The 23,277-nt window shown below is 42.4% G+C and overlaps 1 protein-coding gene across 1 annotated transcript; it reads right to left on the bottom strand.

Moving 5' to 3' along the window:
- Nucleotides 1-403: 403 nt before the first annotated feature.
- LOC131634540 (uncharacterized) lies at nucleotides 404-15,038 on the bottom strand. The gene is made up of 4 exons (XM_058905209.1): nucleotides 14,855-15,038; nucleotides 14,216-14,710; nucleotides 13,694-14,122; nucleotides 404-516 (listed from the first exon to the last, which is right to left on the bottom strand). The coding sequence occupies exons 1-4, from the start codon at nucleotides 15,036-15,038 to the stop codon at nucleotides 404-406; spliced, it is 1,221 nt and encodes a 406-aa protein (XP_058761192.1).
- Nucleotides 15,039-23,277: the final 8,239 nt, after the last annotated feature.

Below are 23,277 nucleotides of genomic sequence, written 5' to 3'. Positions count from 1 at the left end.
ACTTTCTAATGAACTAAAATTATGTTATAAGCTAAACTGGGCCCAAACAGGGAGTGTGGAGAGTAAAGAACGCCAGGCCCATATTTACTACACGGTGGTGCGCTAGCAACAAAGGAATGTGATTATGAAAACAGCCCAGGCCCGAGTGATCCACGGCCCAACTATATGGCCTTATTCCATTTTAATATTTCTTTAATATATCCTATTTCAATCAGCATGCAATAATGTGGAAATTTGAAGCGTGACATGAAAATATTGGCACCTGAAATCAATTGGTCAACTGGCTCTTAAGTCACAAAAGACAAAATAAGATCAGAGCCAACAAGAAGACGCCACGTTACTCCCTAATCATATGAGTCAAGACAAAATAGCAAGTAAATGGCAAACAAAGTAACGAATACCATCACGCCACGTAAGCCCTCGGAAGTAAGATCCATGCAACACACTCAGGCGCCGGAGGTCCACCTCCGGTCGTCTTCTCCGGTGATTCCACGGCGAAGATTTCATCAAGTTTTCCTGAAATTTAAAAAGTTCACACCTTTCTACTCCAATTTTCACGCTGATTACGGATCTGGTCTTAGATTTTATTGATCTTGCCTCTAACATCCTAACCGAAACCATTTGCTAAACCCTAGTATAACTAAAATTCACCGAAACATACTCTGAGTGCGTCAACACCTTCATAACCATTCACAGGGTGCCAATACACGATTCAAACATCTAAACACGCTTCTTCTCAGGGATACAAACTTTCAAAAATCAAAGTCATGCGAAATTAAACACAGAGCCACCACAAGCATTCTACCATAATCAAGAATCACTACAATGATCTTAAAACATGGTAACTAACATGCTGAGGAGTTCAAGGCTTACCTCAAACAATTCTTGACTCGGAAACGTTAGAAAACTCCACGCCTTTACGCTTTCGTGATGACTTCGCTGCTAGCTACGAGAAAGATATCAACCTTTGAGAAATAAACTCAAAAGGTGTTCTGAACCTGATGTAGAATTTGTCGCTTCAAGAAATCCGAGATGAGGTTAGCGAAGCGACGATGATGATGATTCAAACAGAGAAGAGATCCTCGAATGATGGAGGTGAGTCCGATGGTGGTGGTTGATGATGGAGGAAGATGAAGGTGGTGGTTATGGTGGTTGTTGATGATGGAGGTGGCTGAGACTTGGTGAAGGTGAAAGGTGGAGATGAAGTTTGTTAGAGTTTTTCGGTTATGGAGTCTGTTGAGGGTTTGTAACAAACTTTTTGGGAGAGAGAGATAGTAGAGGAAGGTGAGGGGAATGAAGTGTGAGAGCGTGAAAGAAAATGAATGTGTGTGTTGTGATTTGTGAAGGATTTTTCTTATATATATGTATGGTGCATATGAGCGTTATAATGTGCATGGGGATTATAGTGTGGGTGAGCTGCAGTGTAGTATTTGCATTTTTGATGGAATTCTCACACGCTCTTTGATGATTCAGCAGCTTGCATAGCCTGATGTAGAACATATTGGTGTGGAAAGTCTTTGTATATTGCAGCCACAAAACCATGTATATGCTTCCCTTTGTATGCTTATATCTCTCTCCATGCGACATCATTTGCTTTAAACTCAAATGCATGGTGAAGATGACCTGTAATAGAAGAATATTGGAGTTGGGAGATCCTTGAGTTAATGCCTAGAAACGGGAGAAAAGTGGCCCTGAACATGGTGAAACGTGACTGCATGGGGTCTGCATGCACGTGGCTTGGCTTCCACCCGTAACCTGGGCAAGAATCGTGACTTGGCTAGAGCGAAGCTTTAAGGGTCTATATCTTACCCAATATATTTCCATTTGGAGCACCCCATGGCTTGTTTGAAAGAGGGCATGGCGAGGAAGAGATTTACATTAGAGTTGGCTCGGGAAGATTCTTGGAACTCCTTAAAATCAACTTTGAAAATGGAACACCACGTGCTTGTGAAAATGTCTCGCGTGTGCCCTGATCTCTGGCCCAGATTCTTGTTAATGCATGGTTTGGTCAGAGTGTGACTTTGAGCACTCACCATTGATTCAATATCCACTCACTTGAATTGGTTCTTGTTTCAATGGATAGAGGAGATGGCAAATAACACATGTGTACCAAGTTTGCATTCATAGCTCATTCGTAGAGCTCAAGGAACTGCTTCCATTATGGCACGTCATGTGTTCGACATATTGCTTACGCATGGCCTGAAACTTGCCCAACAATGTGACTTGATTCAAAAGAAAAGTCTCCAACTTCAAACATCAATAACTCTTCAACCAAGCTTCCAATGAAAAAGTGTCCAACTACAAAGTTGTTCTCCTCCATGAGAGGAACAACTTTGGTGTTGGAAATTTCTCCAAAAAATGCCATTTGCCACGTGTAAGTTGGTGATGAAGTGAGCTGTTCATCAAACTTTTTAAGGGCCAAAAAATTTTCTAAGTATGGAACTTTCCACTTTTGATTTTTTTTCTATTTTTGGCAAGTTTGTCAAACTCCCGATTTTATCCATTCTTTGACTTTTCTTGACTGATTTTCCACCAAAAGTCAATATTCGAATAATTCTTCTAATTTTGACCCAAAAGTCAACTGTTCTGATTTTTCCGATTTCAATGAAATTCCCGATTAATCTCCTCCAATCAATTCCAGTCACACAAACGCCTCCACAAGGCCAGCATGAGAATTTTTCCACACATAGAAGCCATCCCTGATTAAATGTTGACCAGAAAGTCAACTGGTGGACTTTGGTCAAAGAAACCTTGATTTAAAGAACCAGACGGTTTGCAAGCTTGCACTCTTCAATCAATGCCCTGATTTGAAGCAGGGAGACACCCCAATCCAGGAGGACTTCAATGAACATAGAGCCACATGATTATACCTCAGTTTTCTCATTCTCTGATCAAACTTCTTTGCAATGGAGCTTTTTCTTGCTAGCCCTTGAATAACACCTATGATATGAATGCATGGGTATGGATTATGACCTAAGTGATGTATGTACATGAATGCAAAGCCTAAGCCAGTTAGAAGTTAAAGGGTAGGACAAATTTGGGGTATGACAGCTGCCCCTATTTAATCGTCTTATACTCGAAGGTGAGATTGGCGCCAGCCTTTCGAATATTCGAAGTAGAAGATTAAATACCGAAGACCTGAAATTTGTCCTGAGGAGATGGAGTGGTTTTTATTCCTTTTATTTTTGCCTTGATATCTGCTGGGGAAAGAGAATTTTGTTTTTTCTGATGGAAATATTTACAGTGAGGAATTGGAAGAACGGTGATAGCTTGTAACGTAGCCAAAGTGCCAATACAAGGTTCTCAAAGGAGGTGATTATTACATGGAAGTGGTCGGAGCAGAAGTATGTCTGGTGGGAAGGTAAGATAGACAAGCGTTTTAAAGGAGATACGAACGAGTATCGACAGAATGACACATACGAGCATCAAAAGGAAGATACAGACGAGTATCGAAAGAATGACACATACGAGCATCGAAAGGGAGATACCGACGAGTATCGAAAGAATGACACATACGAGCATCGAAAGGGAGATACAGACGAGTATCGAAAGAATGACACATACGAGCATCAAAAGGAGATACAGACGAGTATCAAAGGAATGACACAAACGAGCATCAAAAGGAGATACAGACGAGTATCGAAAGAATGACACATACGAGCATCAAAAGGGGATACAGACGAGTATCGAAAGAATGACACATACGAGCATCAAAAGGAGATACAGACGAGTATCGAGAGAATGACACATACGAGCATCAAAAGGAGATACAGACGAGTATCGAAATAATGACACATACGAGCATCAAAAGGTGATACAGACGAGTATCGAAAGAATGACGCATACGAGCATCAAAAGGAGATACAGACGAGTATCGAAAGAATGACACATACGAGCATCAAAAGGAGATACAGACGAGTATCGAAAGAATGACACATACGAGCATCAAAAGGAGATACAGACGAGTATCGAAAGAATGACACATACGAGCATCAAAAGGTGATACAAACGAGTATCGAAAGGAATGACACAGACGAGTGTTTGAAAAGCTTGGTAGATGGACTTACCGGGGATTGGGATTTGGTTTTGAAAATGGTGTGCCTGGACGAGAGGCGGGGGATGCACAACACAGGGGTTGGATCTGAAAAATTTTCCCGTACGAGGGAAGGGACCACGGAGACTAGGGACGACTAGGTTCGGCAATAAGATGACAGTAACCATGGGGGATTACGGGGATATTGATGCTGACGAAGCATAAGAGTTACATTGATCCCTCAGGCCAAAGGCGGGGTGTAACTCTTCAAGAGTGGCAATCGTTCGAATTGCCACACACCAAGTATGGTTTATTCAAACGATTGAAAAATGAGATGGGTTGAATGCCCACCCTCATTCGCACTCTAATCTTCGCGCGACACACGGGAAATAACCTCGGAGACAACGATTCTGACAAAGAAAGACATTGCGTCCGATCCCTATTGGGGAGATTTCTTTTGGGGATTGAGAAAACCAAGTATCGGCACCGTGGATGGAGGAGATTTGTAATGGAGTAGCAGATATCAATCGGAATTTGTAAGGACATTTCTCCAGTGGGGAAGTAACATCGTCTTGATTGAGGGATGATTTGTATTATCCGGCTTATGCTTTGTATGCATGTTTGAATTTTTCCATGGCGTAATGATCTATTTTGATGGATATGCTACGCCTTTGAGGATGCAATGTTATATGTAATGGATTCTATATGCAGAGAGTGCCAAATAAAGGCCCTTGGTGGAACAGAAGAGTAGGATCATTGGGGTCCGTTGCTTGTGATCTTGAAACACCATTGTGAGTGGGCGTTGGAAACCACATAGTGCCAAAAATGATTGGCAACTGTGTGGAGGATTAGAACATAACTCTGTTGGGGAGGAAGTGACTTTGCCCGACTTTCCTTACATCCTATACTGCTTGGGGAATCATGAGTTTTGAGGGACCATTCTTTGTCTGCCATATGGAAGAGGGACATGGATCTTCTCAGGTGCCCCATGTTTACCAGTGTTGGTGAATTACACGTTTGAACTTTCACGCGGGCGGAGGATGATGATCTTTGTGATAAGAGAGAGGTCGGAGCGACCATTAGAATCTGCAACCTGCACAGAAAAACAACGTTTGGATGCATATGGTGCTCCTTAGAGCACTTTTATGTTTATGTAACATCATGTTTCGTTTTTATTCAAGATTATTATCCCCCATGCTTTCAATGCAATGTTTAATAACGAACTAAATCACACCTCGCATGCGAAAAAATGAAAAAGTAGGGAGGAACGCTTTTTATCAAAAGATCATTTTATTGATGGAATGCCTATGAATAGGCTTCTGTACAAGGAAGCAACTCCTAAATGAGGTAGTTGCAAAGAAGAAAATAAAACACAAAGAGCAAAATGGCAAAGAGAAATGCTCAAATTTCCATTAAAACTGGTATTGCTACAGTTCCCATATCCTCGATCTTCTCAATGCTTTGCTTCAGAAGTGTAATGGTTGGATCGATCTGTCTGCTTTGCCAAGGGTGTATAGTGATTTTTGTGAAGGGTATTCAGACTGCAGCCTCTCGCTTTCGATCCCTAACTTTTGCCTGGATCGCCCTTTCGGGTTTTCAATCCAACGGGATACCCCTTTTTGCCTAAGTCGCCCTTTCGGGTTTTCAACTTAGCGGGTTATACTCTTTTTGTTTTATCCCTGATTTTTGCCCAAACCCTTTTGGTTTGCCGGGATGCCCTTATTTTTGCCTAGGTACGTCGACCTAGCGGGTCTTTTATGCGTAGTATTTTTTGACTGAGTCTGAATTGACTGGAAGCGGAACGTCTTCCCCATCCATCTTTGTCAGGATTAAAGCACCACCTGAAAATGCTTTCTTCACAATGTATGGTCCCTCATAGTTGGGAGTCCATTTGCCCCTTGGATCAGTGTGAATTGGCAAGATCTTCCTTACGACTAGGTCACCTGTGTGGAATTCTCGCGGCCGAATCTTCTTGTCATACGCTTTCTTGATCCTCTTTTGGTACAACTGGCCATGGCAGATAGCAGATAAGCGTTTCTCCTCAATTAGATTGAGGTGATCAAGCCTCGTTTGAACCCATTCTGTTTCATCAAGTTTGGCGTCCATCAAGACCCTCAACGAAGGAATTTCCACTTCTACAGGAAGTACGGCCTCCATGCCATAGACAAGGGAAAAGGGGGTTGCCCCAGTCGAAGTACGAACTGAGGTTCTATAGCCATGCAAAGCAAATGGCAACATCTCATGCCACTCTTTATACGTTCTAACCATTTTCTGGACAATCTTCTTTATATTCTTGTTGGCAGCTTCGACTGCGCCATTCATCTTTGGCCGATAGGGTGATGAATTGTGATGTTCAATCTTGAACTCTTCGCACAACTCTGCCATCATCTTGTTATTGAGATTGGACCCGTTATCAGTGATGATCTTGTTTGGAACCCCATATCGGCATATGATTTCTTTCTTGATAAAGCGAGTGACGACTTGCTTGGTTACATTCTTGTAAGAAGCAGCTTCAACCCATTTGGTGAAGTAGTCGATAGCAACAAGAATAAATCTATGCCCATTTGAAGCTTGTGGCTCAATTCGTCCAATCATGTCAATGCCCCACATGGCAAAGGGCCAAGGAGACGTCAGGACATTCAGAGGAGTTGGAGGAACATGAATTCTGTCAGCATACACTTGGCATTTGTGACATTTCTTCACGTATACATAACAATCACTTTCAATGGTCATCCAATAATATCCTGCTCGCAAGATCTTTTTGGCCATGGAGTGCCCATTGGAATGGGTTCCAAAAGATCCTTCATGAATTTCCCGCATGATTAATTCTGCTTCGTGTCTATCCACGCATCTGAGCAAAACCGAATCATAGTTTCTTTTGTACAGGACGTCTCCTGACAAGAAGAATTTGGATGCTAACCTTCGAAGCGTTCGCTTATCACCAATCGTAGCATCTTCGGGATACTCTTGCTTCTCAACATACCTCTTGATGTCGTAATACCATGGCTTTTCATCATACACATCTTCAGTAGTGAGACAATGAGCAGGGAACACATGGGCAGGCTCTTTGTAACGGAGGATCCTTATGTCTGGCACTTCTTTAGGGGAGCTAACTCTGAACATAGCTGCCAAAGTAGCCAAAGCGTCTGCCAATTGATTTTCCTCTCGTGGGATATGATCGAAAGTGATTTCCTCGAAAGCGGGCAACAACTCCAAAATATAGTCCTTGTAAGGAACTAAGTTGGGGTGTCGTGTCTCCCAATCACCTCTTACTTGATGTATGACCAAGGCAGAATCCCCATAAACCTCGAGGATCTTGATCCTCATATCAATGGCTGCTTCGATGCCCATTATGCAAGCTTCGTACTCTGCGACATTGTTTGTGCAATCAAAGCATATTCTAGCTGTGAAAGGGATGTGGGTTTGACGAGGAGAAGTCAAAACTGCCCCAATACCATGGCCCATAGCATTTGATGCACCATCGAACGTGAGGGTCCATCGCTCTCCTGGTTCGGGTCCTTCATTATCATCCAGTTTCATGATATCTTCACCAGGAAAGTCAAACTTCATTGACTGATACTCTTCTAATGGCTGATGAGCAAGATGATCTGCAAGGACACTTCCTTTGATGGCCTTCTGTGTGACATACTGGATATCATATTCTGATAAAAGCATTTGCCATCGGGCTAATCTTCCTGTAAGGGCCGGTTTTTCAAAGATGTACTTTATCGGGTCCATTTTGGAGATCAATAGAGTGGTGTGAGTCAACATGTACTACCTTAGTCGGCGAGCAGCCCATACCAAAGCACAACAAGTTTTCTCGAGTAGTGAGTAACGGGTTTCACAATCGGTAAACTTTTTGCTCAGGTAATAAATGGCGCACTCTTTTCGACCAGACTCGTCATGTTGGCCCAGCACACACCCCATAGATCCTTCAAGCACAGTTAAGTACATAAGAGGCGGCCTCCCCGGAACCGGAGGCATGAGGATTGGTGGCTCTTGGAGATACTGTTTGATCTTTTCGAAGGCTTCTTGGCAATGGTCATCCCAACGGATATCTTGATTCTTGCGCAACAACTTAAAGATGGGTTCACAAGTGTCAGTGAGATGAGAAATGAACCTGGCTATATAATTCAATCTCCCAAGGAACCCTCGAACTTCTTTTTCATTCTTCGGTGCTGGCATATTCTGTATTGCTCTTACTTTATCAGGGTCGACCTCAATCCCTCGTTGACTCACAATGAATCCAAGTAATTTTCCTGATCGCACTCCAAAAGTGCACTTGTTTGGATTAAGCCTCAACTTGAATTTTCGCAAACGAGCAAACAATTTCTCAAGATATACCAAATGTTCCTCCTCAGTTTGGGATTTTGCAATCATATCATCGACGTACACCTCAATCTCTTTATGGATCATGTCATGGAAGAGGGTCACCATCGCACGTTGATATGTTGCACCAGCATTCTTAAGACCAAAAGGCATCACCTTATAACAATACGTACCCCACGGAGTGGTAAAAGTAGTCTTGGTCATATCTTCAGGAGCCATCTTTATTTGATTGTAGCCAGAAAAACCATCCATGAATGAGAACACCGAGTACTGAGCAGTGTTGTCGACTAGCACATCAATATGAGGCAGAGGAAAATCATCCTTCGGACTTGTCCTATTCAAATCTCGGTAGTCGACACACATGCGTACCTTCCCGTCCTTCTTAGGAACAGGCACGATGTTTGCAATCCAAGGAGGATATTCGCATACAGACAAGAAACCAGCCTTCAACTGTTTTTCAACTTCTTCTTTGATTTTCAAAGCCATATCAGGTCGAGTTCTTCGCGGTTTTTGCTTTACAGGCGGACATTCTGGTTTGAGCGGTAACCTGTGCATAACTATATCCGTGTCTAAACCAGGCATGTCTTCGTATGACTAGGCGAAGATGTCAACATACTCTCGAAGCAGCTCAATCAACCTTCTCTTTACATCACTTTGCAAAGCAGCCCCTATCTTGACTTCTCTCTTTGCTTCTTCTGTACCGAGGTTGATGATTTCTATGGCTTCTTGATGTGGCTGAATAAATTTCTCCTCTTGTCTCAAAAGTCTTGCCAATTCCTCGGGGACTTCACAATCTTCCCCACTATCCTCATCAGCTTGGTCAATTGGATTCTCAAAGATATCAAGACGTGGAACTGTAACATTATCATTTTTGATGGAGTTCGAGCCGGATCTGCACGATGGATGATTTATGCCTTAGAATGCAACACATAAAAAGGAAAAAAAGGAAATCTTTGCCATTTTTGAAAAAGTTTTTTAAAGTAAAAACAAAAATGAAAGAAATGGAACAGTAATTGCATGCGAAGATATGATTTTCATTCAATATTAAACAAATTGAAACAACATGGGGGCCCTTCTTTATACAAGTGGTCAAAATGCTTAGGGCGAAGCACATGACTTATCGAAACAAGAAAATTACATCTCCATAAAAGTGACTCTAGGGATGTCCAAGATAGTCCAATTGTTGAGTTCCTGTCCAGGCGCAGCATGGCAAATGAATCTGGAGAGATCTTCTTCATCATCATCATCCACGGCGAGAACTTGACTTCCAGAACTGGTGCTTGCACTGACGAACACTTGAGAAATGGGGGGAATCACCTTCTTTCCAGGAATTATGCTGAGCTGAGTAGAAGAAGATGGTTGATACCCAAGGCCATACTTGTCTCGCTTCTCTTGAACGTCAATCAGCTTGCCCCAGGCACTATGGGGAGTACCAGCTTCTAAGAAAGCCTTAGCATCATTTAAAGACGAGAGGGGCGCTCCGAGTTCCTTCTTATTCTCGACCACAGGGAGTTTGTCAACTGACACAATCTCTAAGGCTTGAAAAGGTGTCTCTTGTATCTCTCCCTCCACTTCAACATAACGGTATGATGCCAGATTATTGACTATCAAATCCTCTTCACCAGTGATCACAACAATCTTGTCATTCACAACAAATTTCAAACACTGGTGGAGAGTAGATGTCACAGCTCCAGCAGCATGAATCCAAGGACGACCCAAGAGGCAAGTGTATGAAGGGTTTATATCCATAACGTAGAAGGCAATGTAGAACATGTGAGGACCAATCAAGACAGGCAGATCAATTTCTCCTTCTACGGACCTTCTAGAACCATCAAATGCTCTAACACTCATAGTGCATGGTCTCATCATAATCCCATCCATACTCAGCTTAAACAAAGTGGCCTTGGGCATCACATTAAGAGAAGAACCTGTATCAATCAGAACTCGAGACAACACAGCATCCAGACACTTGACGGAGATATGCAATGTTTTGTTGTGTGCTCTACCCTCAGGTGGGAGTTCATCATCAGAAAAACCCAAACAATTACCAGCAGCAATATTGGTCACAACCCCTTCAAACTGAGGCACGGTAATGTCTTGAGTCACGTGAGCGGAAGCCAGAACTTTCATCAGAGCATCACGATGAGCTTCCGAGTAAACCAAAAAGGACAAGATGGAAATCTTAGCTTGAGTTTGGTCAAGTTGATCAATCACCTTGTAGTCACTTTTCTTAATGATTCTCAGAAGTTGCTCAGCATCTTGTGCATTACGTGTTACAGGAGGGTCGACAATAACTTGCTTCCCCTTTGCTTGTGCATTAGCGTCCTTATTGGTCTCTTTAGGAAGCGGAGGAGGGGCAGCAAAGATCCGACCACTACGGGTAATACCACCAGTGCCAGCAATATTTGTGATGCTCGAATTACCCACTGGAGGACAGTCATACTTCTTCCCTCGAATATACACAGCATTATAACTCCAAGGAACAGCCTTAGAATCATTCACATGAGAGGGAGCGAGAGATGAGGTTGAAGGAGTTGACGGAGCATTTGGAACCTGAATAACCATCGGAGTTCTCGGAGCTTGAATGGTCAATGGAGCACTCGGTGCATGAATAACCAGCGGGGTTTTTGGTGTTTGAATGGCCAAAGGCGTGCTCTGAGTCTTTGACGCCTCAGCAGGATGGTAAGGGATTTCTAGGATGGCCACATCTTCAATAGGAACGACCCTTTCCACTCTAAGAACACCTTCGTCCATTAGTTTCTGAATTTCTTCTTTCAACCTAGCGCACTCTTGAGGATTAAAAGAACATTGCAAACAGTAGTCATGTAGCTCACACAAAACCTTTTGTTGCAAAAGATGTTCTCTGATAGTTGCTAGCGGCATCTTAACCTTACTAACATCATTCACCAGGGTCTGATCATCACATAACTCAATAGCATTGGTCGCACCAGCATGAGGAGGCATAGGATTATTCTGCACATTAGGACCAGTAGGAGCGAACGAGATAAGCTTGTCATCAAGGAGATCCTGAACTTTGTACTTCAATGCTCTACACCTTTCGATCGTATGGCCTGGAGCACCTGAATGAAATTCACACCGAGCATTAGCATCATATCCGGGAGGAAGAGGGCTAGGTGGAGGACCCATTTCGCGGAGTTGCACTAATTGACCAGCAAGCAATTGGGGAAGAAGTTGAGCATACGGCATTGGAATCGGATCTATACGCCTGTCAGGGTATCTTTGCCTTTGCGGACCTCTCTGACCTTGAGGCCTAGGATTCTGTTGGCGATTCTGAGGAGCAGCAGCTTGTTGTTGTGGTACGAAAGGCTGTTGGGGTGCCATCCATGGTTGTGGAAGGGCAGCAGCATATGCTTGAGGGACATATGGACCAGGAACAGCATAAGGCATCAGATAATAAGGAGGTGGAACAGCAGAATATGCAGGAGCTCGGCCTTGATCAACAGAAGCGGTGCTAGTTTCACCTTCCTTCTTCTTCACAAACCCAGAATACGGCTTCTTACCATTACCACTTGAGTTGCTAGGATTAGTAACTCCTTGAATGGTACCAGCTTTGACACAGTTCTCAACCCTCTCACCAATGATGACCACATCCGAAAAGGAAGGAGAAGTATTACTAACCATGTGCTGAAGATACGGCCCTTTCAGAGTTCCCATAAACATATCAATCAATTCTCGGTCCAATAAGGGAGGTTGAACTCGAGCAGCAAGTTCACGCCATCTCTGGGCGTATTCCTTAAAGGACTCTTCAGATTTCTGTGACATATTCTGCAGCTGGGCACGGCTAGGAGCCATAGCAGTATTGTAGTGGTATTGTTTCAAGAAGGCATCAATAAGTTCTCCCCAAGTACTGACATTAGACCTCTCGAGTTTCATATACCACTCCAACGGGGCTCCAGCGAGACTATCCTGGAAGAAATGCATAAGCAGACGTTCGTTCTCAGCGTGAGCGGCCATCTTACGGCAATAGGAACGAATGTGAGTCTCTGGGCAGGTAACTCCCTTGTACTTATCAAAATCTGGCACCTTGAACTTCGGGGGAATAACAATTCCAGGTACCAAGCACATAGCAGCGGTGTCGAAACTTGAAGTTTTAGCAACCTCAACAGCCTTAAGGCGTTCTTCAAGAGCTTGGTACATCTTAGCAGTCTCGGTCAACTCAGCAGTGAGATCATGTTCAAGATCAATAACCTCATGGTGGTCGTCCACTACTTTAAGTGTCTCATTAATAGGAGTCTCTTTAGTTTTCGTCCCTCCGTCGACAGAAGTGGTAGGAACATCCTTGACCAAACTAGCGACGCTCTTTCTGAGTTCATCCTGTCCTTGAACAACGGCATGGAGAGTCTCCATAAGTTGGGCCATTCTTTCCCCCATAACATCCATATCCCTACGGAGGGCAGCTTGATTCTGTTCAAATTGTTCCATGATTCTCTTCTCGTTGTTTCTGGTGCGGTAAGGATGTAAGGAAGTCAGCGTTGTTGTTGAAGCAGAAATCTGTTGCTGAAAGGGACCCCAATTAGTTTCTTGTACAATAACCTGAAAAATGCAATGTGATAATGTGAATGTATGAGTGCATGTGTGCGTATGACGTGATGTGCCATTTTCAGAGTATCCAAGGTTTAATATTGATCCAGAATAGCTAACAATGTGACAAAAGATAAGTATCAAGAGAAACTAGTTCTTTTATTCATAACAGAAATTTAAACTTGGGCAAGCCATACATCAACAAGATAGTTCAACAAGGGAAATAAAAGACCCCATCCAACAAGTCTGGTGGTGGTCGAAACATACAGACTCAAACATTAATCCATCTGAATATAAAACAGAGGTCTCCTTGTCTGAAGTGCTCGTCGCTCCACCTCTTAGTTTCATCAAACAGTTTCTTGGTTGCTTCTCGATCTCTTCCTTTAAGAAGGCTTTGAATCACCTCATCTTTGCGAAACAAATGCCCATCTAGCTTCTTGCAGCACTCCCTGAGTTTGTCACATCCTTTGCATTCTGGGAGATAATCCTTTTCAGATACGTCCTCCATACCCATCATTCGATCTCTGAGCTTGGCATTTTCTTCTGTTAGTCGAGCATTACGGAGGTGACTTCCTTTCAGTTGAGTCTCAACTGCCATTCTTTGAGTTGTCTCTTCTTCCAGTTTCTTTTTCAGATTCTTCACTTCAACTCTAGCATCCCTTTCTATCTTGAGCTTATAAGCTTTCAAGTCTTCTCGGTACTCTCGCTTGAGTTTCTCTTCTGCCTCTTTCATGGCCCTTTTTAGGATCTTCTGGTGATCCTCAACAATAACAGTAGTATCTCTTTCACCTTTTTCCGTTCTAGCCCTCTTTTGAACTCTGGAAGATCCTCCCTTCAGCATTTTGGCTTCGTGTGTCAACTCAACTCTTTTCTGGTCCACAAGACAATGTTTCGGTTGCGCATCTGACTTCTTTTCATGCAATTGGGTGCATTCCATATCTACCTGGATACGATTCTCAACAGGCATAGTGGCAATTGGAATCTTAGGTGGTTGCTCGTACAATGGGTTAACCTTCGGGAAAGGCAACAGGCGATCTTTAACTCTATTTTCAACCCAATCTGTGTAGGCTTGTTTGGCAACGACATTCTTTTCACCTAGAGAAATCTGATCATCTGTATGGATGCTATTCCAGGCACTCCTCACTTTTTCTAGACCCTTTGGATCGGTTCCCTTTTCAAAGCAAACGGATTCGAATATCTCTTTGTCCAAAGGCTTGTCTTCAAGTGCAAAACCCAACTGACGCAGCGCTAGCTTAGGATTATAATTGATAACACCTTTTGTTCCTATGAGAGGAACGTTGTCAAAAGTACCACAGCTAGTTATAACTTTCTCCACGTCCATTCCAGTGGGACAGCAGACAATGTCATTTCCGGTAAGCCTCATGATCCTTTGAGGCCATTTCTGAGTAGAAGTAATGAAAGGACCACTTGTAGGTAGGTGGGACTTAAACCAGGTGTATAACAACGGCAGACAATTTCTTATGGCTCCTCCTTTCCCATATCGAGAGTGAATGGAATAGTACGTATCGGCTAGCAAAGTAGGGATCGGATTCTTATCCACGAAAAGACATATAGCGGCCAGATCAACGAACTTGTGAATGTTAGGGAACATCACGATCCCATAAATCAAAACGGCCAGAAGGGCGTTGAAAGCTTCCCACAACTTTTTGTTAGCCAATTCTTGAGCCTTTTCAATCAAGAAACTCATGTAGAAACCATGTGTGTTACCATTCTTCTTCCAATTTCCATGAACGTCTCCTATGCTCAAATAAAGAGCGTTGGCAATGTAGTCCAAATCAGGCTTCTCTGGGACACAAACGAAAGGAACCTTGTGTTGAATCTTGATATTGAGAAAGTGAGAGTACTCCTCGAGAGTGGGAGCCAACTGATAGCCTGAGAAGGTGAAACAACGCAAGTCAGGATCATAGAACTGGAGAAGAGTAGATAAACCCCATTCGTCGACGTGTGAGTCCAAAAGAGTCAAGATGTTTCCATAATTCTCAGTGAACACAGTTTTATTATGACCAGCGATCAATCCACCCAATTGCCCCAACTGAATCAAGCCTTCGCGATGGAAACTGTAAGTGTGAGTACGCCTTGTAGCTTCTCTGGTAACGGTCACGTTGTTAGCCATCCTGGATGAAAAGTAATAACCTCAGATACCCTGAAAAATGGCATGCATATGAGAAATAATACTATTTTTCTTTTTTCTTTTTTTTTTCCCTTTTTTTTTTCATTACATCTTTTCTTCTTTTTTTTCTTTGGAAAATAAATATGCCATGATGAAAATGATGCAATGGAGATTCTCCCAATATGAGAGAGTTGTTGTGTCGTCTCTGAGCAGAACCGAATGTCATAAGGTCAAAGGTCCGGCATAGGTGCCACACAGCCATAAGAACAATAGTCACCAACAGAACAGAATAGTCACCAACGGTACCTGTCATGTATATCCCTCCCCACTCACAGGTGAATCTAGGTCAGGGTAAGGTCATGAAACGCAGTATACGGTCCGCCCGAAGGTAAGCATCATCACAGCGCGGATGCGGGTGACGATAATACCTCCGTTTGAAACCACTACTCTGCTCGTAGTCACATGATCCATCCCGAGACGTACACCTCGAGACAAACCATGCTCCCACTCTATCCTAGGGTACCTAAAGTGCACTCATAGCCTGTGTATTGGGCCTTTTACCTCATAGAATCATCCCACCCAACCTGCAAACAGAGAAAATATGTGGCCCCCACGGGGACCCATAATATAGTCCAGATGCATGCGAAAAGTAAACATGATATGCAAGCAAGAAGTAAACATGGTATGCAAGCATATATACAAAACGCAAAACGCATAAACAAATAAATAAACACCCAATAAAAGAAACAAACAAAGGCTAGGATCGACTCACTAAGAATGGACCAGCACAGGTCTATCAACATCCCCAGCAGAGTCGCCAGGTGTCGCACGCTCGCGAAAAATGAACAGAGTCGCCACCAATATATTTATCCCATAAGGGAAAGGAATACCAGGAAACCTAACAAAGGAAGGAACAGGGTCTTGCGACCAGAGAATCAAGGTACGGGAGTCGGTTACGCAAGGGGAAGGCGCTAGCACCCCTCGCGCCCATCGTACTCGATGGTATCCACCTATGTTTGTTTCTATCTAAAGGGTGTAAAACTATGTCTATGTCTAAATGCGAATGCATGCAAAATGTAGGGAAAAGAAAGAATTGTACTCGCACGGGCCCTACCCCGCTGCCTACGTATCCTTTTCAGGAATCAGAGTTACCGTAGCTCGGCTAAAGACTTTCTGTTTGTTTTTGTGTTTTTTATTGGGCGGAGTCAACGTTCGCGCTCTTGCATAAGGGATCGCCTAGGATGCATACGAGCGGAAATGACGGTGCCCTTAGGTGCCAACGAGGCAAAAGAAAAAGAAATGATGGGTTTGTGTCTTTTAAGGTAATTCCATGATGACGAAGACCTACTACAAGGCTTCGCATCACTTCCTTACTTTGTTTTAAATCTGACCATTTATTAGTGCTTTATGTGTTTTTGGTTGGTGTTTTTTAAGGGGATTTAATTTGTGACTTAGATCATACCAAAAAGAGTTTTGTTTTGTATATTTAGAGAATGCACATCGAGGCCTACGCCACAATCGTTTCTCTAAATAACGGTTAAGAAATACATCGAGGCTTCACACCTCAATCATTTCTTCTCCGCTAAGTAAAGGAAATACAAAAAGGAGTTCTTTTGTGAATATTTAGAGAATGCACATCGAGGCCTACGCCACAATCGTTTCTCTAAATAACGGTTAAGAAATACATCGAGGCTTCACACCTCAATCATTTCTTCTCCGCTAAGTAAAGGAAATACAAAAAGGAGTTCTTTTGTGAATATTTAGAGAATGCACATCGAGGCCTACGCCACAATCGTTTCTCTAAATAACGGTTAAGAAATACATCGAGGCTTCACACCTCAATCATTTCTTCTCCGCTAAGTAGGAAAGAACATACATCGGGGCCTACACCCCAATCATTTCTTTCCTACTATGAAATATAGTAACGGTATGATCTTCATCGATATTTATTAAGTATTTTAAAAGTTGAAAGGAAAAAAGGGGATGATGAGGGAACTATTCCTAAATTCTAGTCTAAGTTGTCTATACAAGGGAATTAAAATGATAAACTATACAATTATTAACAAAAACTATACATGGAATAGGTAAAGGAAAATCAATATGCGACAAATAAAATTGAGAATTATAGCAAACAAATGATACTCACAAGCACACATACATCCATTAATTCTATACGAAAATCGAGACTAAAAATTAAATCCTAAGTCTATTAAAGAATTATTTACAAAAAATCATGACAATTATTTAACCAACCTAAAATATCCACGGACAATTCTTATGCGTTTTTATTTGAGTTAAAAAAGTATTTATGAAGCTAAAAGTAAAAGAAAACAAAAGTTAAAATAAAATCTACAATCTAGACAGCAGGGGGGTGCGTCAGTAACTTTCTAATGAACTAAAATTATGTTATAAGCTAAACTGGGCCCAAACAGGGAGTGTGGAGAGTAAAGAACGCCAGGCCCATATTTACTACACGGTGGTGCGCTAGCAACAAAGGAATGTGATTATGAAAACAGCCCAGGCCCGAGTGATCCACGGCCCAACTATATGGCCTTATTCCATTTTAATATTTCTTTAATATATCCTATTTCAATCAGCATGCAATAATGTGGAAATTTGAAGCGTGACATGAAAATATTGGCACCTGAAATCAATTGGTCAACTGGCTCTTAAGTCACAAAAGACAAAATAAGATCAGAGCCAACAAGAAGACGCCACGTTACTCCCTAATCATATGAGTCAAGACAAAATAGCAAGTAAATGGCAAACAAAGTAACGAATACCATCACGCCACGTAAGCCCTCGGAAGTAAGATCCATGCAACACACTCAGGCGCCGGAGGTCCACCTCCGGTCGTCTTCTCCGGTGATTCCACGACGAAGATTTCATCAAGTTTTCCTGAAATTTAAAAAGTTCACACCTTTCTACTCCAATTTTCACGCTGATTACGGATCTGGTCTTAGATTTTATTGATCTTGCCTCTAACATCCTAACCGAAACCATTTGCTAAACCCTAGTATAACTAAAATTCACCGAAACATACTCTGAGTGCGTCAACACCTTCATAACCATTCACAGGGTGCCAAGACACGATTCAAACATCTAAACACGCTTCTTCTCAGGGATACAAACTTTCAAAAATCAAAGTCATGCGAAATTAAACACAGAGCCACCACAAGCATTCTACCATAATCAAGAATCACTACAATGATCTTAAAACATGGTAACTAACATGCTGAGGAGTTCAAGGCTTACCTCAAACAATTCTTGACTCGGAAACGTTAGAAAACTCCACGCCTTTACGCTTTCGTGATGACTTCGCTGCTAGCTACGAGAAAGATATCAACCTTTGAGAAATAAACTCAAAAGGTGTTCTGAACCTGATGTAGAATTTGTCGCTTCAAGAAATCCGAGATGAGGTTAGCGAAGCGACGATGATGATGATTCAAACAGAGAAGAGATCCTCGAATGATGGAGGTGAGTTCGATGGTGGTGGTTGATGATGGAGGAAGATGAAGGTGGTGGTTATGGTGGTTGTTGATGATGGAGGTGGCTGAGACATGGTGAAGGTGAAAGGTGGAGATGAAGTTTGTTAGAGTTTTTTGGTTATGGAGTCTGTTGAGGGTTTGTAACAAACTTTTTGGGAGAGAGAGATAGTAGAGGAAGGTGAGGGGAATGAAGTGTGAGAGCGTGAAAGAAAATGAATGTGTGTGTTGTGATTTGTGAAGGATTTTTCTTATATATATGTATGGTGCATATGAGCGTTATAGTGTGCATGGGGATTATAGTGTGGGTGAGCTGCAGTGTATTATTTGCATTTTTGATGGAATTCTCACATGCTCTTTGATGATTCAGCAGCTTGCATAGCCTGATGTAGAACATATTGGTGTGGAAAGTCTTTGTATATTGCAGCCACAAAACCATGTATATGCTTCCCTTTGTATGCTTATATCTCTCTCCATGCGACATCATTTGCTTTAAACTCAAATGCATGGTGAAGATGACCTGTAATAGAAGAATATTGGAGTTGGGAGATCCTTGAGTTAATGCCTAGAAACGGGAGAAAAGTGGCCCTGAACATGGTGAAACGTGACTGCATGGGGTCTGCATGCACGTGGCTTGGCTTCCACCCGTAACCTGGGCAAGAATCGTGACTTGGCTAGAGCAAAGCTTTAAGGGTCTATATCTTACCCAATATATTTCCATTTGGAGCACCCCATGGCTTGTTTGAAAGAGGGCATGGCGAGGAAGAGATTTACATTAGAGTTGGCTCGGGAAGATTCTTGGAACTCCTTAAAATCAACTTTGAAAATGGAACACCACGTGCTTGTGAAAATGTCTCGCGCGTGCCCTGATCTCTGGCCCAGATTCTTGTTAATGCATGGTTTGGTCAGAGTGTGACTTTGAGCACTCACCATTGATTCAATATCCACTCACTTGAATTGGTTCTTGTTTTAATGGATAGAGGAGATGGCAAATAACACATGTGTACCAAGTTTGCATTCATAGCTCATTCGTAGAGCTCAAGGAACTGCTTCCATTATGGCACGTCATGTGTTCGACATATTGCTTACGCATGGCCTGAAACTTGCCCAACAATGTGACTTGATTCAAAAGAAAAGTCTCCAACTTCAAACATCAATAACTCTTCAACCAAGCTTCCAATGAAAAAGTGTCCAACTACAAAGTTGTTCTCCTCCATGAGAGGAACAACTTTGGTGTTGGAAATTTCTCCAAAAAATGCCATTTGCCACGTGTAAGTTGGTGATGAAGTGAGCTGTTCATCAAACTTTTTAAGGGCCAAAAAATTTTCTAAGTATGGAACTTTCCACTTTTGATTTTTTTTCTATTTTTGGCAAGTTTGTCAAACTCCCGATTTTATCCATTCTTTGACTTTTCTTGACTGATTTTCCACCAAAAGTCAATATTCGAATAATTCTTCTGATTTTGACCCAAAAGTCAACTGTTCTGATTTTTCCGATTTCAATGAAATTCCCGATTAATCTCCTCCAATCAATTCCAGTCACACAAACACCTCCACAAGGCCAGCATGAGAATTTTTCCACACATAGAAGCCATCCCTGATTAAATGTTGACCAGAAAGTCAACTGGTGGACTTTGGTCAAAGAAACCTTGATTTAAAGAACCAGACGGTTTGCAAGCTTGCACTCTTCAATCAATGCCCTGATTTGAAGCAGGGAGACACCCCAATCCAGGAGGACTTCAATGAACATGGAGCCACATGATTATACCTCAGTTTTCTCATTCTCTGATCAACCTTCTTTGCAATGGAGCTTTTTCTTGCTTGCCCTTGAATAACACCTATGATATGAATGCATGGGTATGGATTATGACCTAAGTGATGTATGTACATGAATGCAAAGCCTAAGCCAGTTAGAAGTTAAAGGGTAGGACAAATTTGGGGTATGACAGTTAGACCTGTGTCAATCTTCGCATTTGATAGTTCGGCCTCGAGAGCCGCCTTTCTTTTATTCTCGGCCACGTAAGCCGAAATCTTTTCAAAGAAAGAAAACTCAGACATGATTAATGTCATCGTCCCAGCCTGTCGGCCGTTCTGTTGGATAATTATCCAATGGTGTTGGATCTGCTGGGCCATCCATGATCTCTCTATCCCACTGGAATCCATTTGGGTGTAGAGTTAAATAGTACAACGCATTCTTATTTGGGGTGTATATCTCTTCTGCCGCATGACAAGGACTTATGTTTGCCAAATTCCTATCGAAGTTAGTTTTATTAACCTGGTTAACTTCAGCCATATAGTAGCTCTGATCTCCTTCAATATTCTCTACTATACCGTCTTCCCTCCAAATTGTCACCCTTTGATGCATTGTTGAGGGCACAGCTGCCACTCCATGAATCCATTCTCTACCAAGCAAAAGGTTGTAGTTTGCTTTTGCTGGTATAACCATAAACATAGTTGGCCTCGTGACTGAGCCTACTGTCAAATTGACCTGAACAACTCCTAGTGTTTGTCCTATCTTGCCTTCGTAGTTAGATAAAACCATGTTATGTGGCCTTATATCAGTATCGAACATACCAATTCTTTTTAGCATGTATTGAGGCATTAGGTTCACTGCTGCTCCCCCATCAACTAGGACTTTATTGATGCCAACATTCTCAATTTTAGCCCTGATATAGAGTGGCTTCAAATGATTTCGCATACCTTCATCAGGCCTTTCGAAGAAAGCGTTCTGTTCTTCAACTGCACCGTTATTCAGCACATAATAACACACAGGTCTGTGTTTTGCCATTTCTTCGATGTCAGCCTCCTCGCAGTCTTCAACTTCCGTTTCCTGATTGAACTCATGAGGAAGCACGGACACAACATTGCAGTTGAGGTTTATGGATGACACTCCATCAGAATCAAAGTCATTTGTCATTCGATCTTCTTCTTTCCAAGAACTAGAATGCATCTTTTCTTCTTCATCCAAGATCTTTTCAGCTTCGAATAGCCTGCGTTCCACTGGAGGTTTGTCTGACTTTGCCCCCTGGCGTGAGACTTGGTTGCTACTAGACTCTCCAGCTTCTCTTGGCCTGTATTCCTTTTGAGCCTTTTTTATTCTCTGATGCCTTCTCCACTGGGATCGGGACATAGGATTTTTTCCTTTGTAATTCTCCAATCGATACACCTCTCGATTTGGTTTTTGAAATTGCTTCCTGTATGCCATTGCAGTTCTTCCTCCTTGGTCCCAACTCCGCCATTTGTTTTCTCTTGCACCAGCTTGCACCCATCTATCCCTGGGTGCATCTGCAGGGACTTTGAATGTTACCTTTCGAACTCTGGGGTGTGGACTATCAGGTCTCTTCGTAGGAGTCCATATGTCGAAACCGTATAGGTTAGGACGCAACCCCTGAGTTTCTCGACCCATGTAGCAGTACACACGTTCGAAGGATCGTGCCAGCATTTCATCATAGACTGCCCCACATCTGGGACATAGTGCAACTTCAGTATTGCCTTTGTGACATCTGACCAAAAATCCTACTAAGCTCTCCTCCATCCTTGGGTACACTTGTAGTAGGGGATTTGGTTCTCTCCCTGGGTGTTCCCATCTTTCGCGTCGAGCCCTTTCGAAGTTAGCTTCGACCCTTCGATTCAGCATGATCGAACACCTTGGACACATCCATTGTTTTCCACCGTTCCTCTCATGACAACCCCAAAGGTAGTCCTTGAAGCTTTCTCCTCTTAAAGGAACTTCAATACCCCCTTTTTGCCTTGTTAGCCATGTCTCTAACTCACCAAATTCAGAAACTGGACGTCTGGCGCTGACCATGTTAACGACTGCTGGAGGAACTTTAGAGATCTGGATTTTCTGGAGTTTCATTCTGAGGTCTTCAGTGGCCTCGCTGTTCTCTCCCCTCGAAATTTCAATTATCTCTGTCCTTGGAGATTCTTCGACATCAGTATCGAAGATTATATGGTTATTCAGACTCTCAGTAGCCTGCTCTCCATCGAACACTGCCTTAGTTTCTGCAACTTCGACTTCAGATGCCTCCACCATGTTGACATCCACTGGCTCACAGAGGCTAGCATCAGCGATGTTCAGAGGATTGGTATCGACCTTCATGTGACTCTTGGTCTTGTCAGCAAACTTTAACCTCCCATCTTTGATAGCATTTTGAATTAGATCCCTGAAAAGAAAACATTGTGAAGTTTTATGGCCTAAAAAACCATGATATTTGCAAAAACCTCTCTTCTTTCGTTGTTCTAATGGAGGAATTTTAGAATTTGGAGGCAGTATCATTTGACCATCTTTTACTAGTAAATCAAATATCTCGTCACATTTGGTGATGTCGAATGTGTAAGTTTTCTTAGGGAACCTATCATTCTTATCGTTTTCTACTGGGTTTTTTCCATTTGCAGGGTTGAGTAATTTGCAGGCATAAGGTGGCGCTTCTCTTAAGTCAGCCACATCTATTTCGACTTCTTCAGGGTTGTATGAGTCGCTAAGAGACTCATCACCAGCGTCCTCTGCTTCGACATACGCTACCCTTTCCTTCTTATAGTTTTTATTTTCCCTAACCTTTTCTGCCTTCAAGCGTTCGACTTGTCGAACCCTATCTGCTAACTGGGCCATATCCCTAAGATACTGAGTATCTAATTTCTTTCTAATTGAATAATCTAAACCCCCCGCAGCCATTTCGACTAATTCATGTTCTGGGACAGTTGTGAAACATCTAGATTTCAACAGACGGAACCTATTCAAGTAATCATCAATTGGTT

The sequence above is a fragment of the Vicia villosa genome, unplaced genomic scaffold (assembly GCF_029867415.1).
Source record: "Vicia villosa cultivar HV-30 ecotype Madison, WI unplaced genomic scaffold, Vvil1.0 ctg.001311F_1_1, whole genome shotgun sequence".
Classification (NCBI taxonomy): domain Eukaryota; kingdom Viridiplantae; phylum Streptophyta; class Magnoliopsida; order Fabales; family Fabaceae; genus Vicia; species Vicia villosa.
This window is presented reverse-complemented; position numbering and strand designations above follow the sequence as displayed.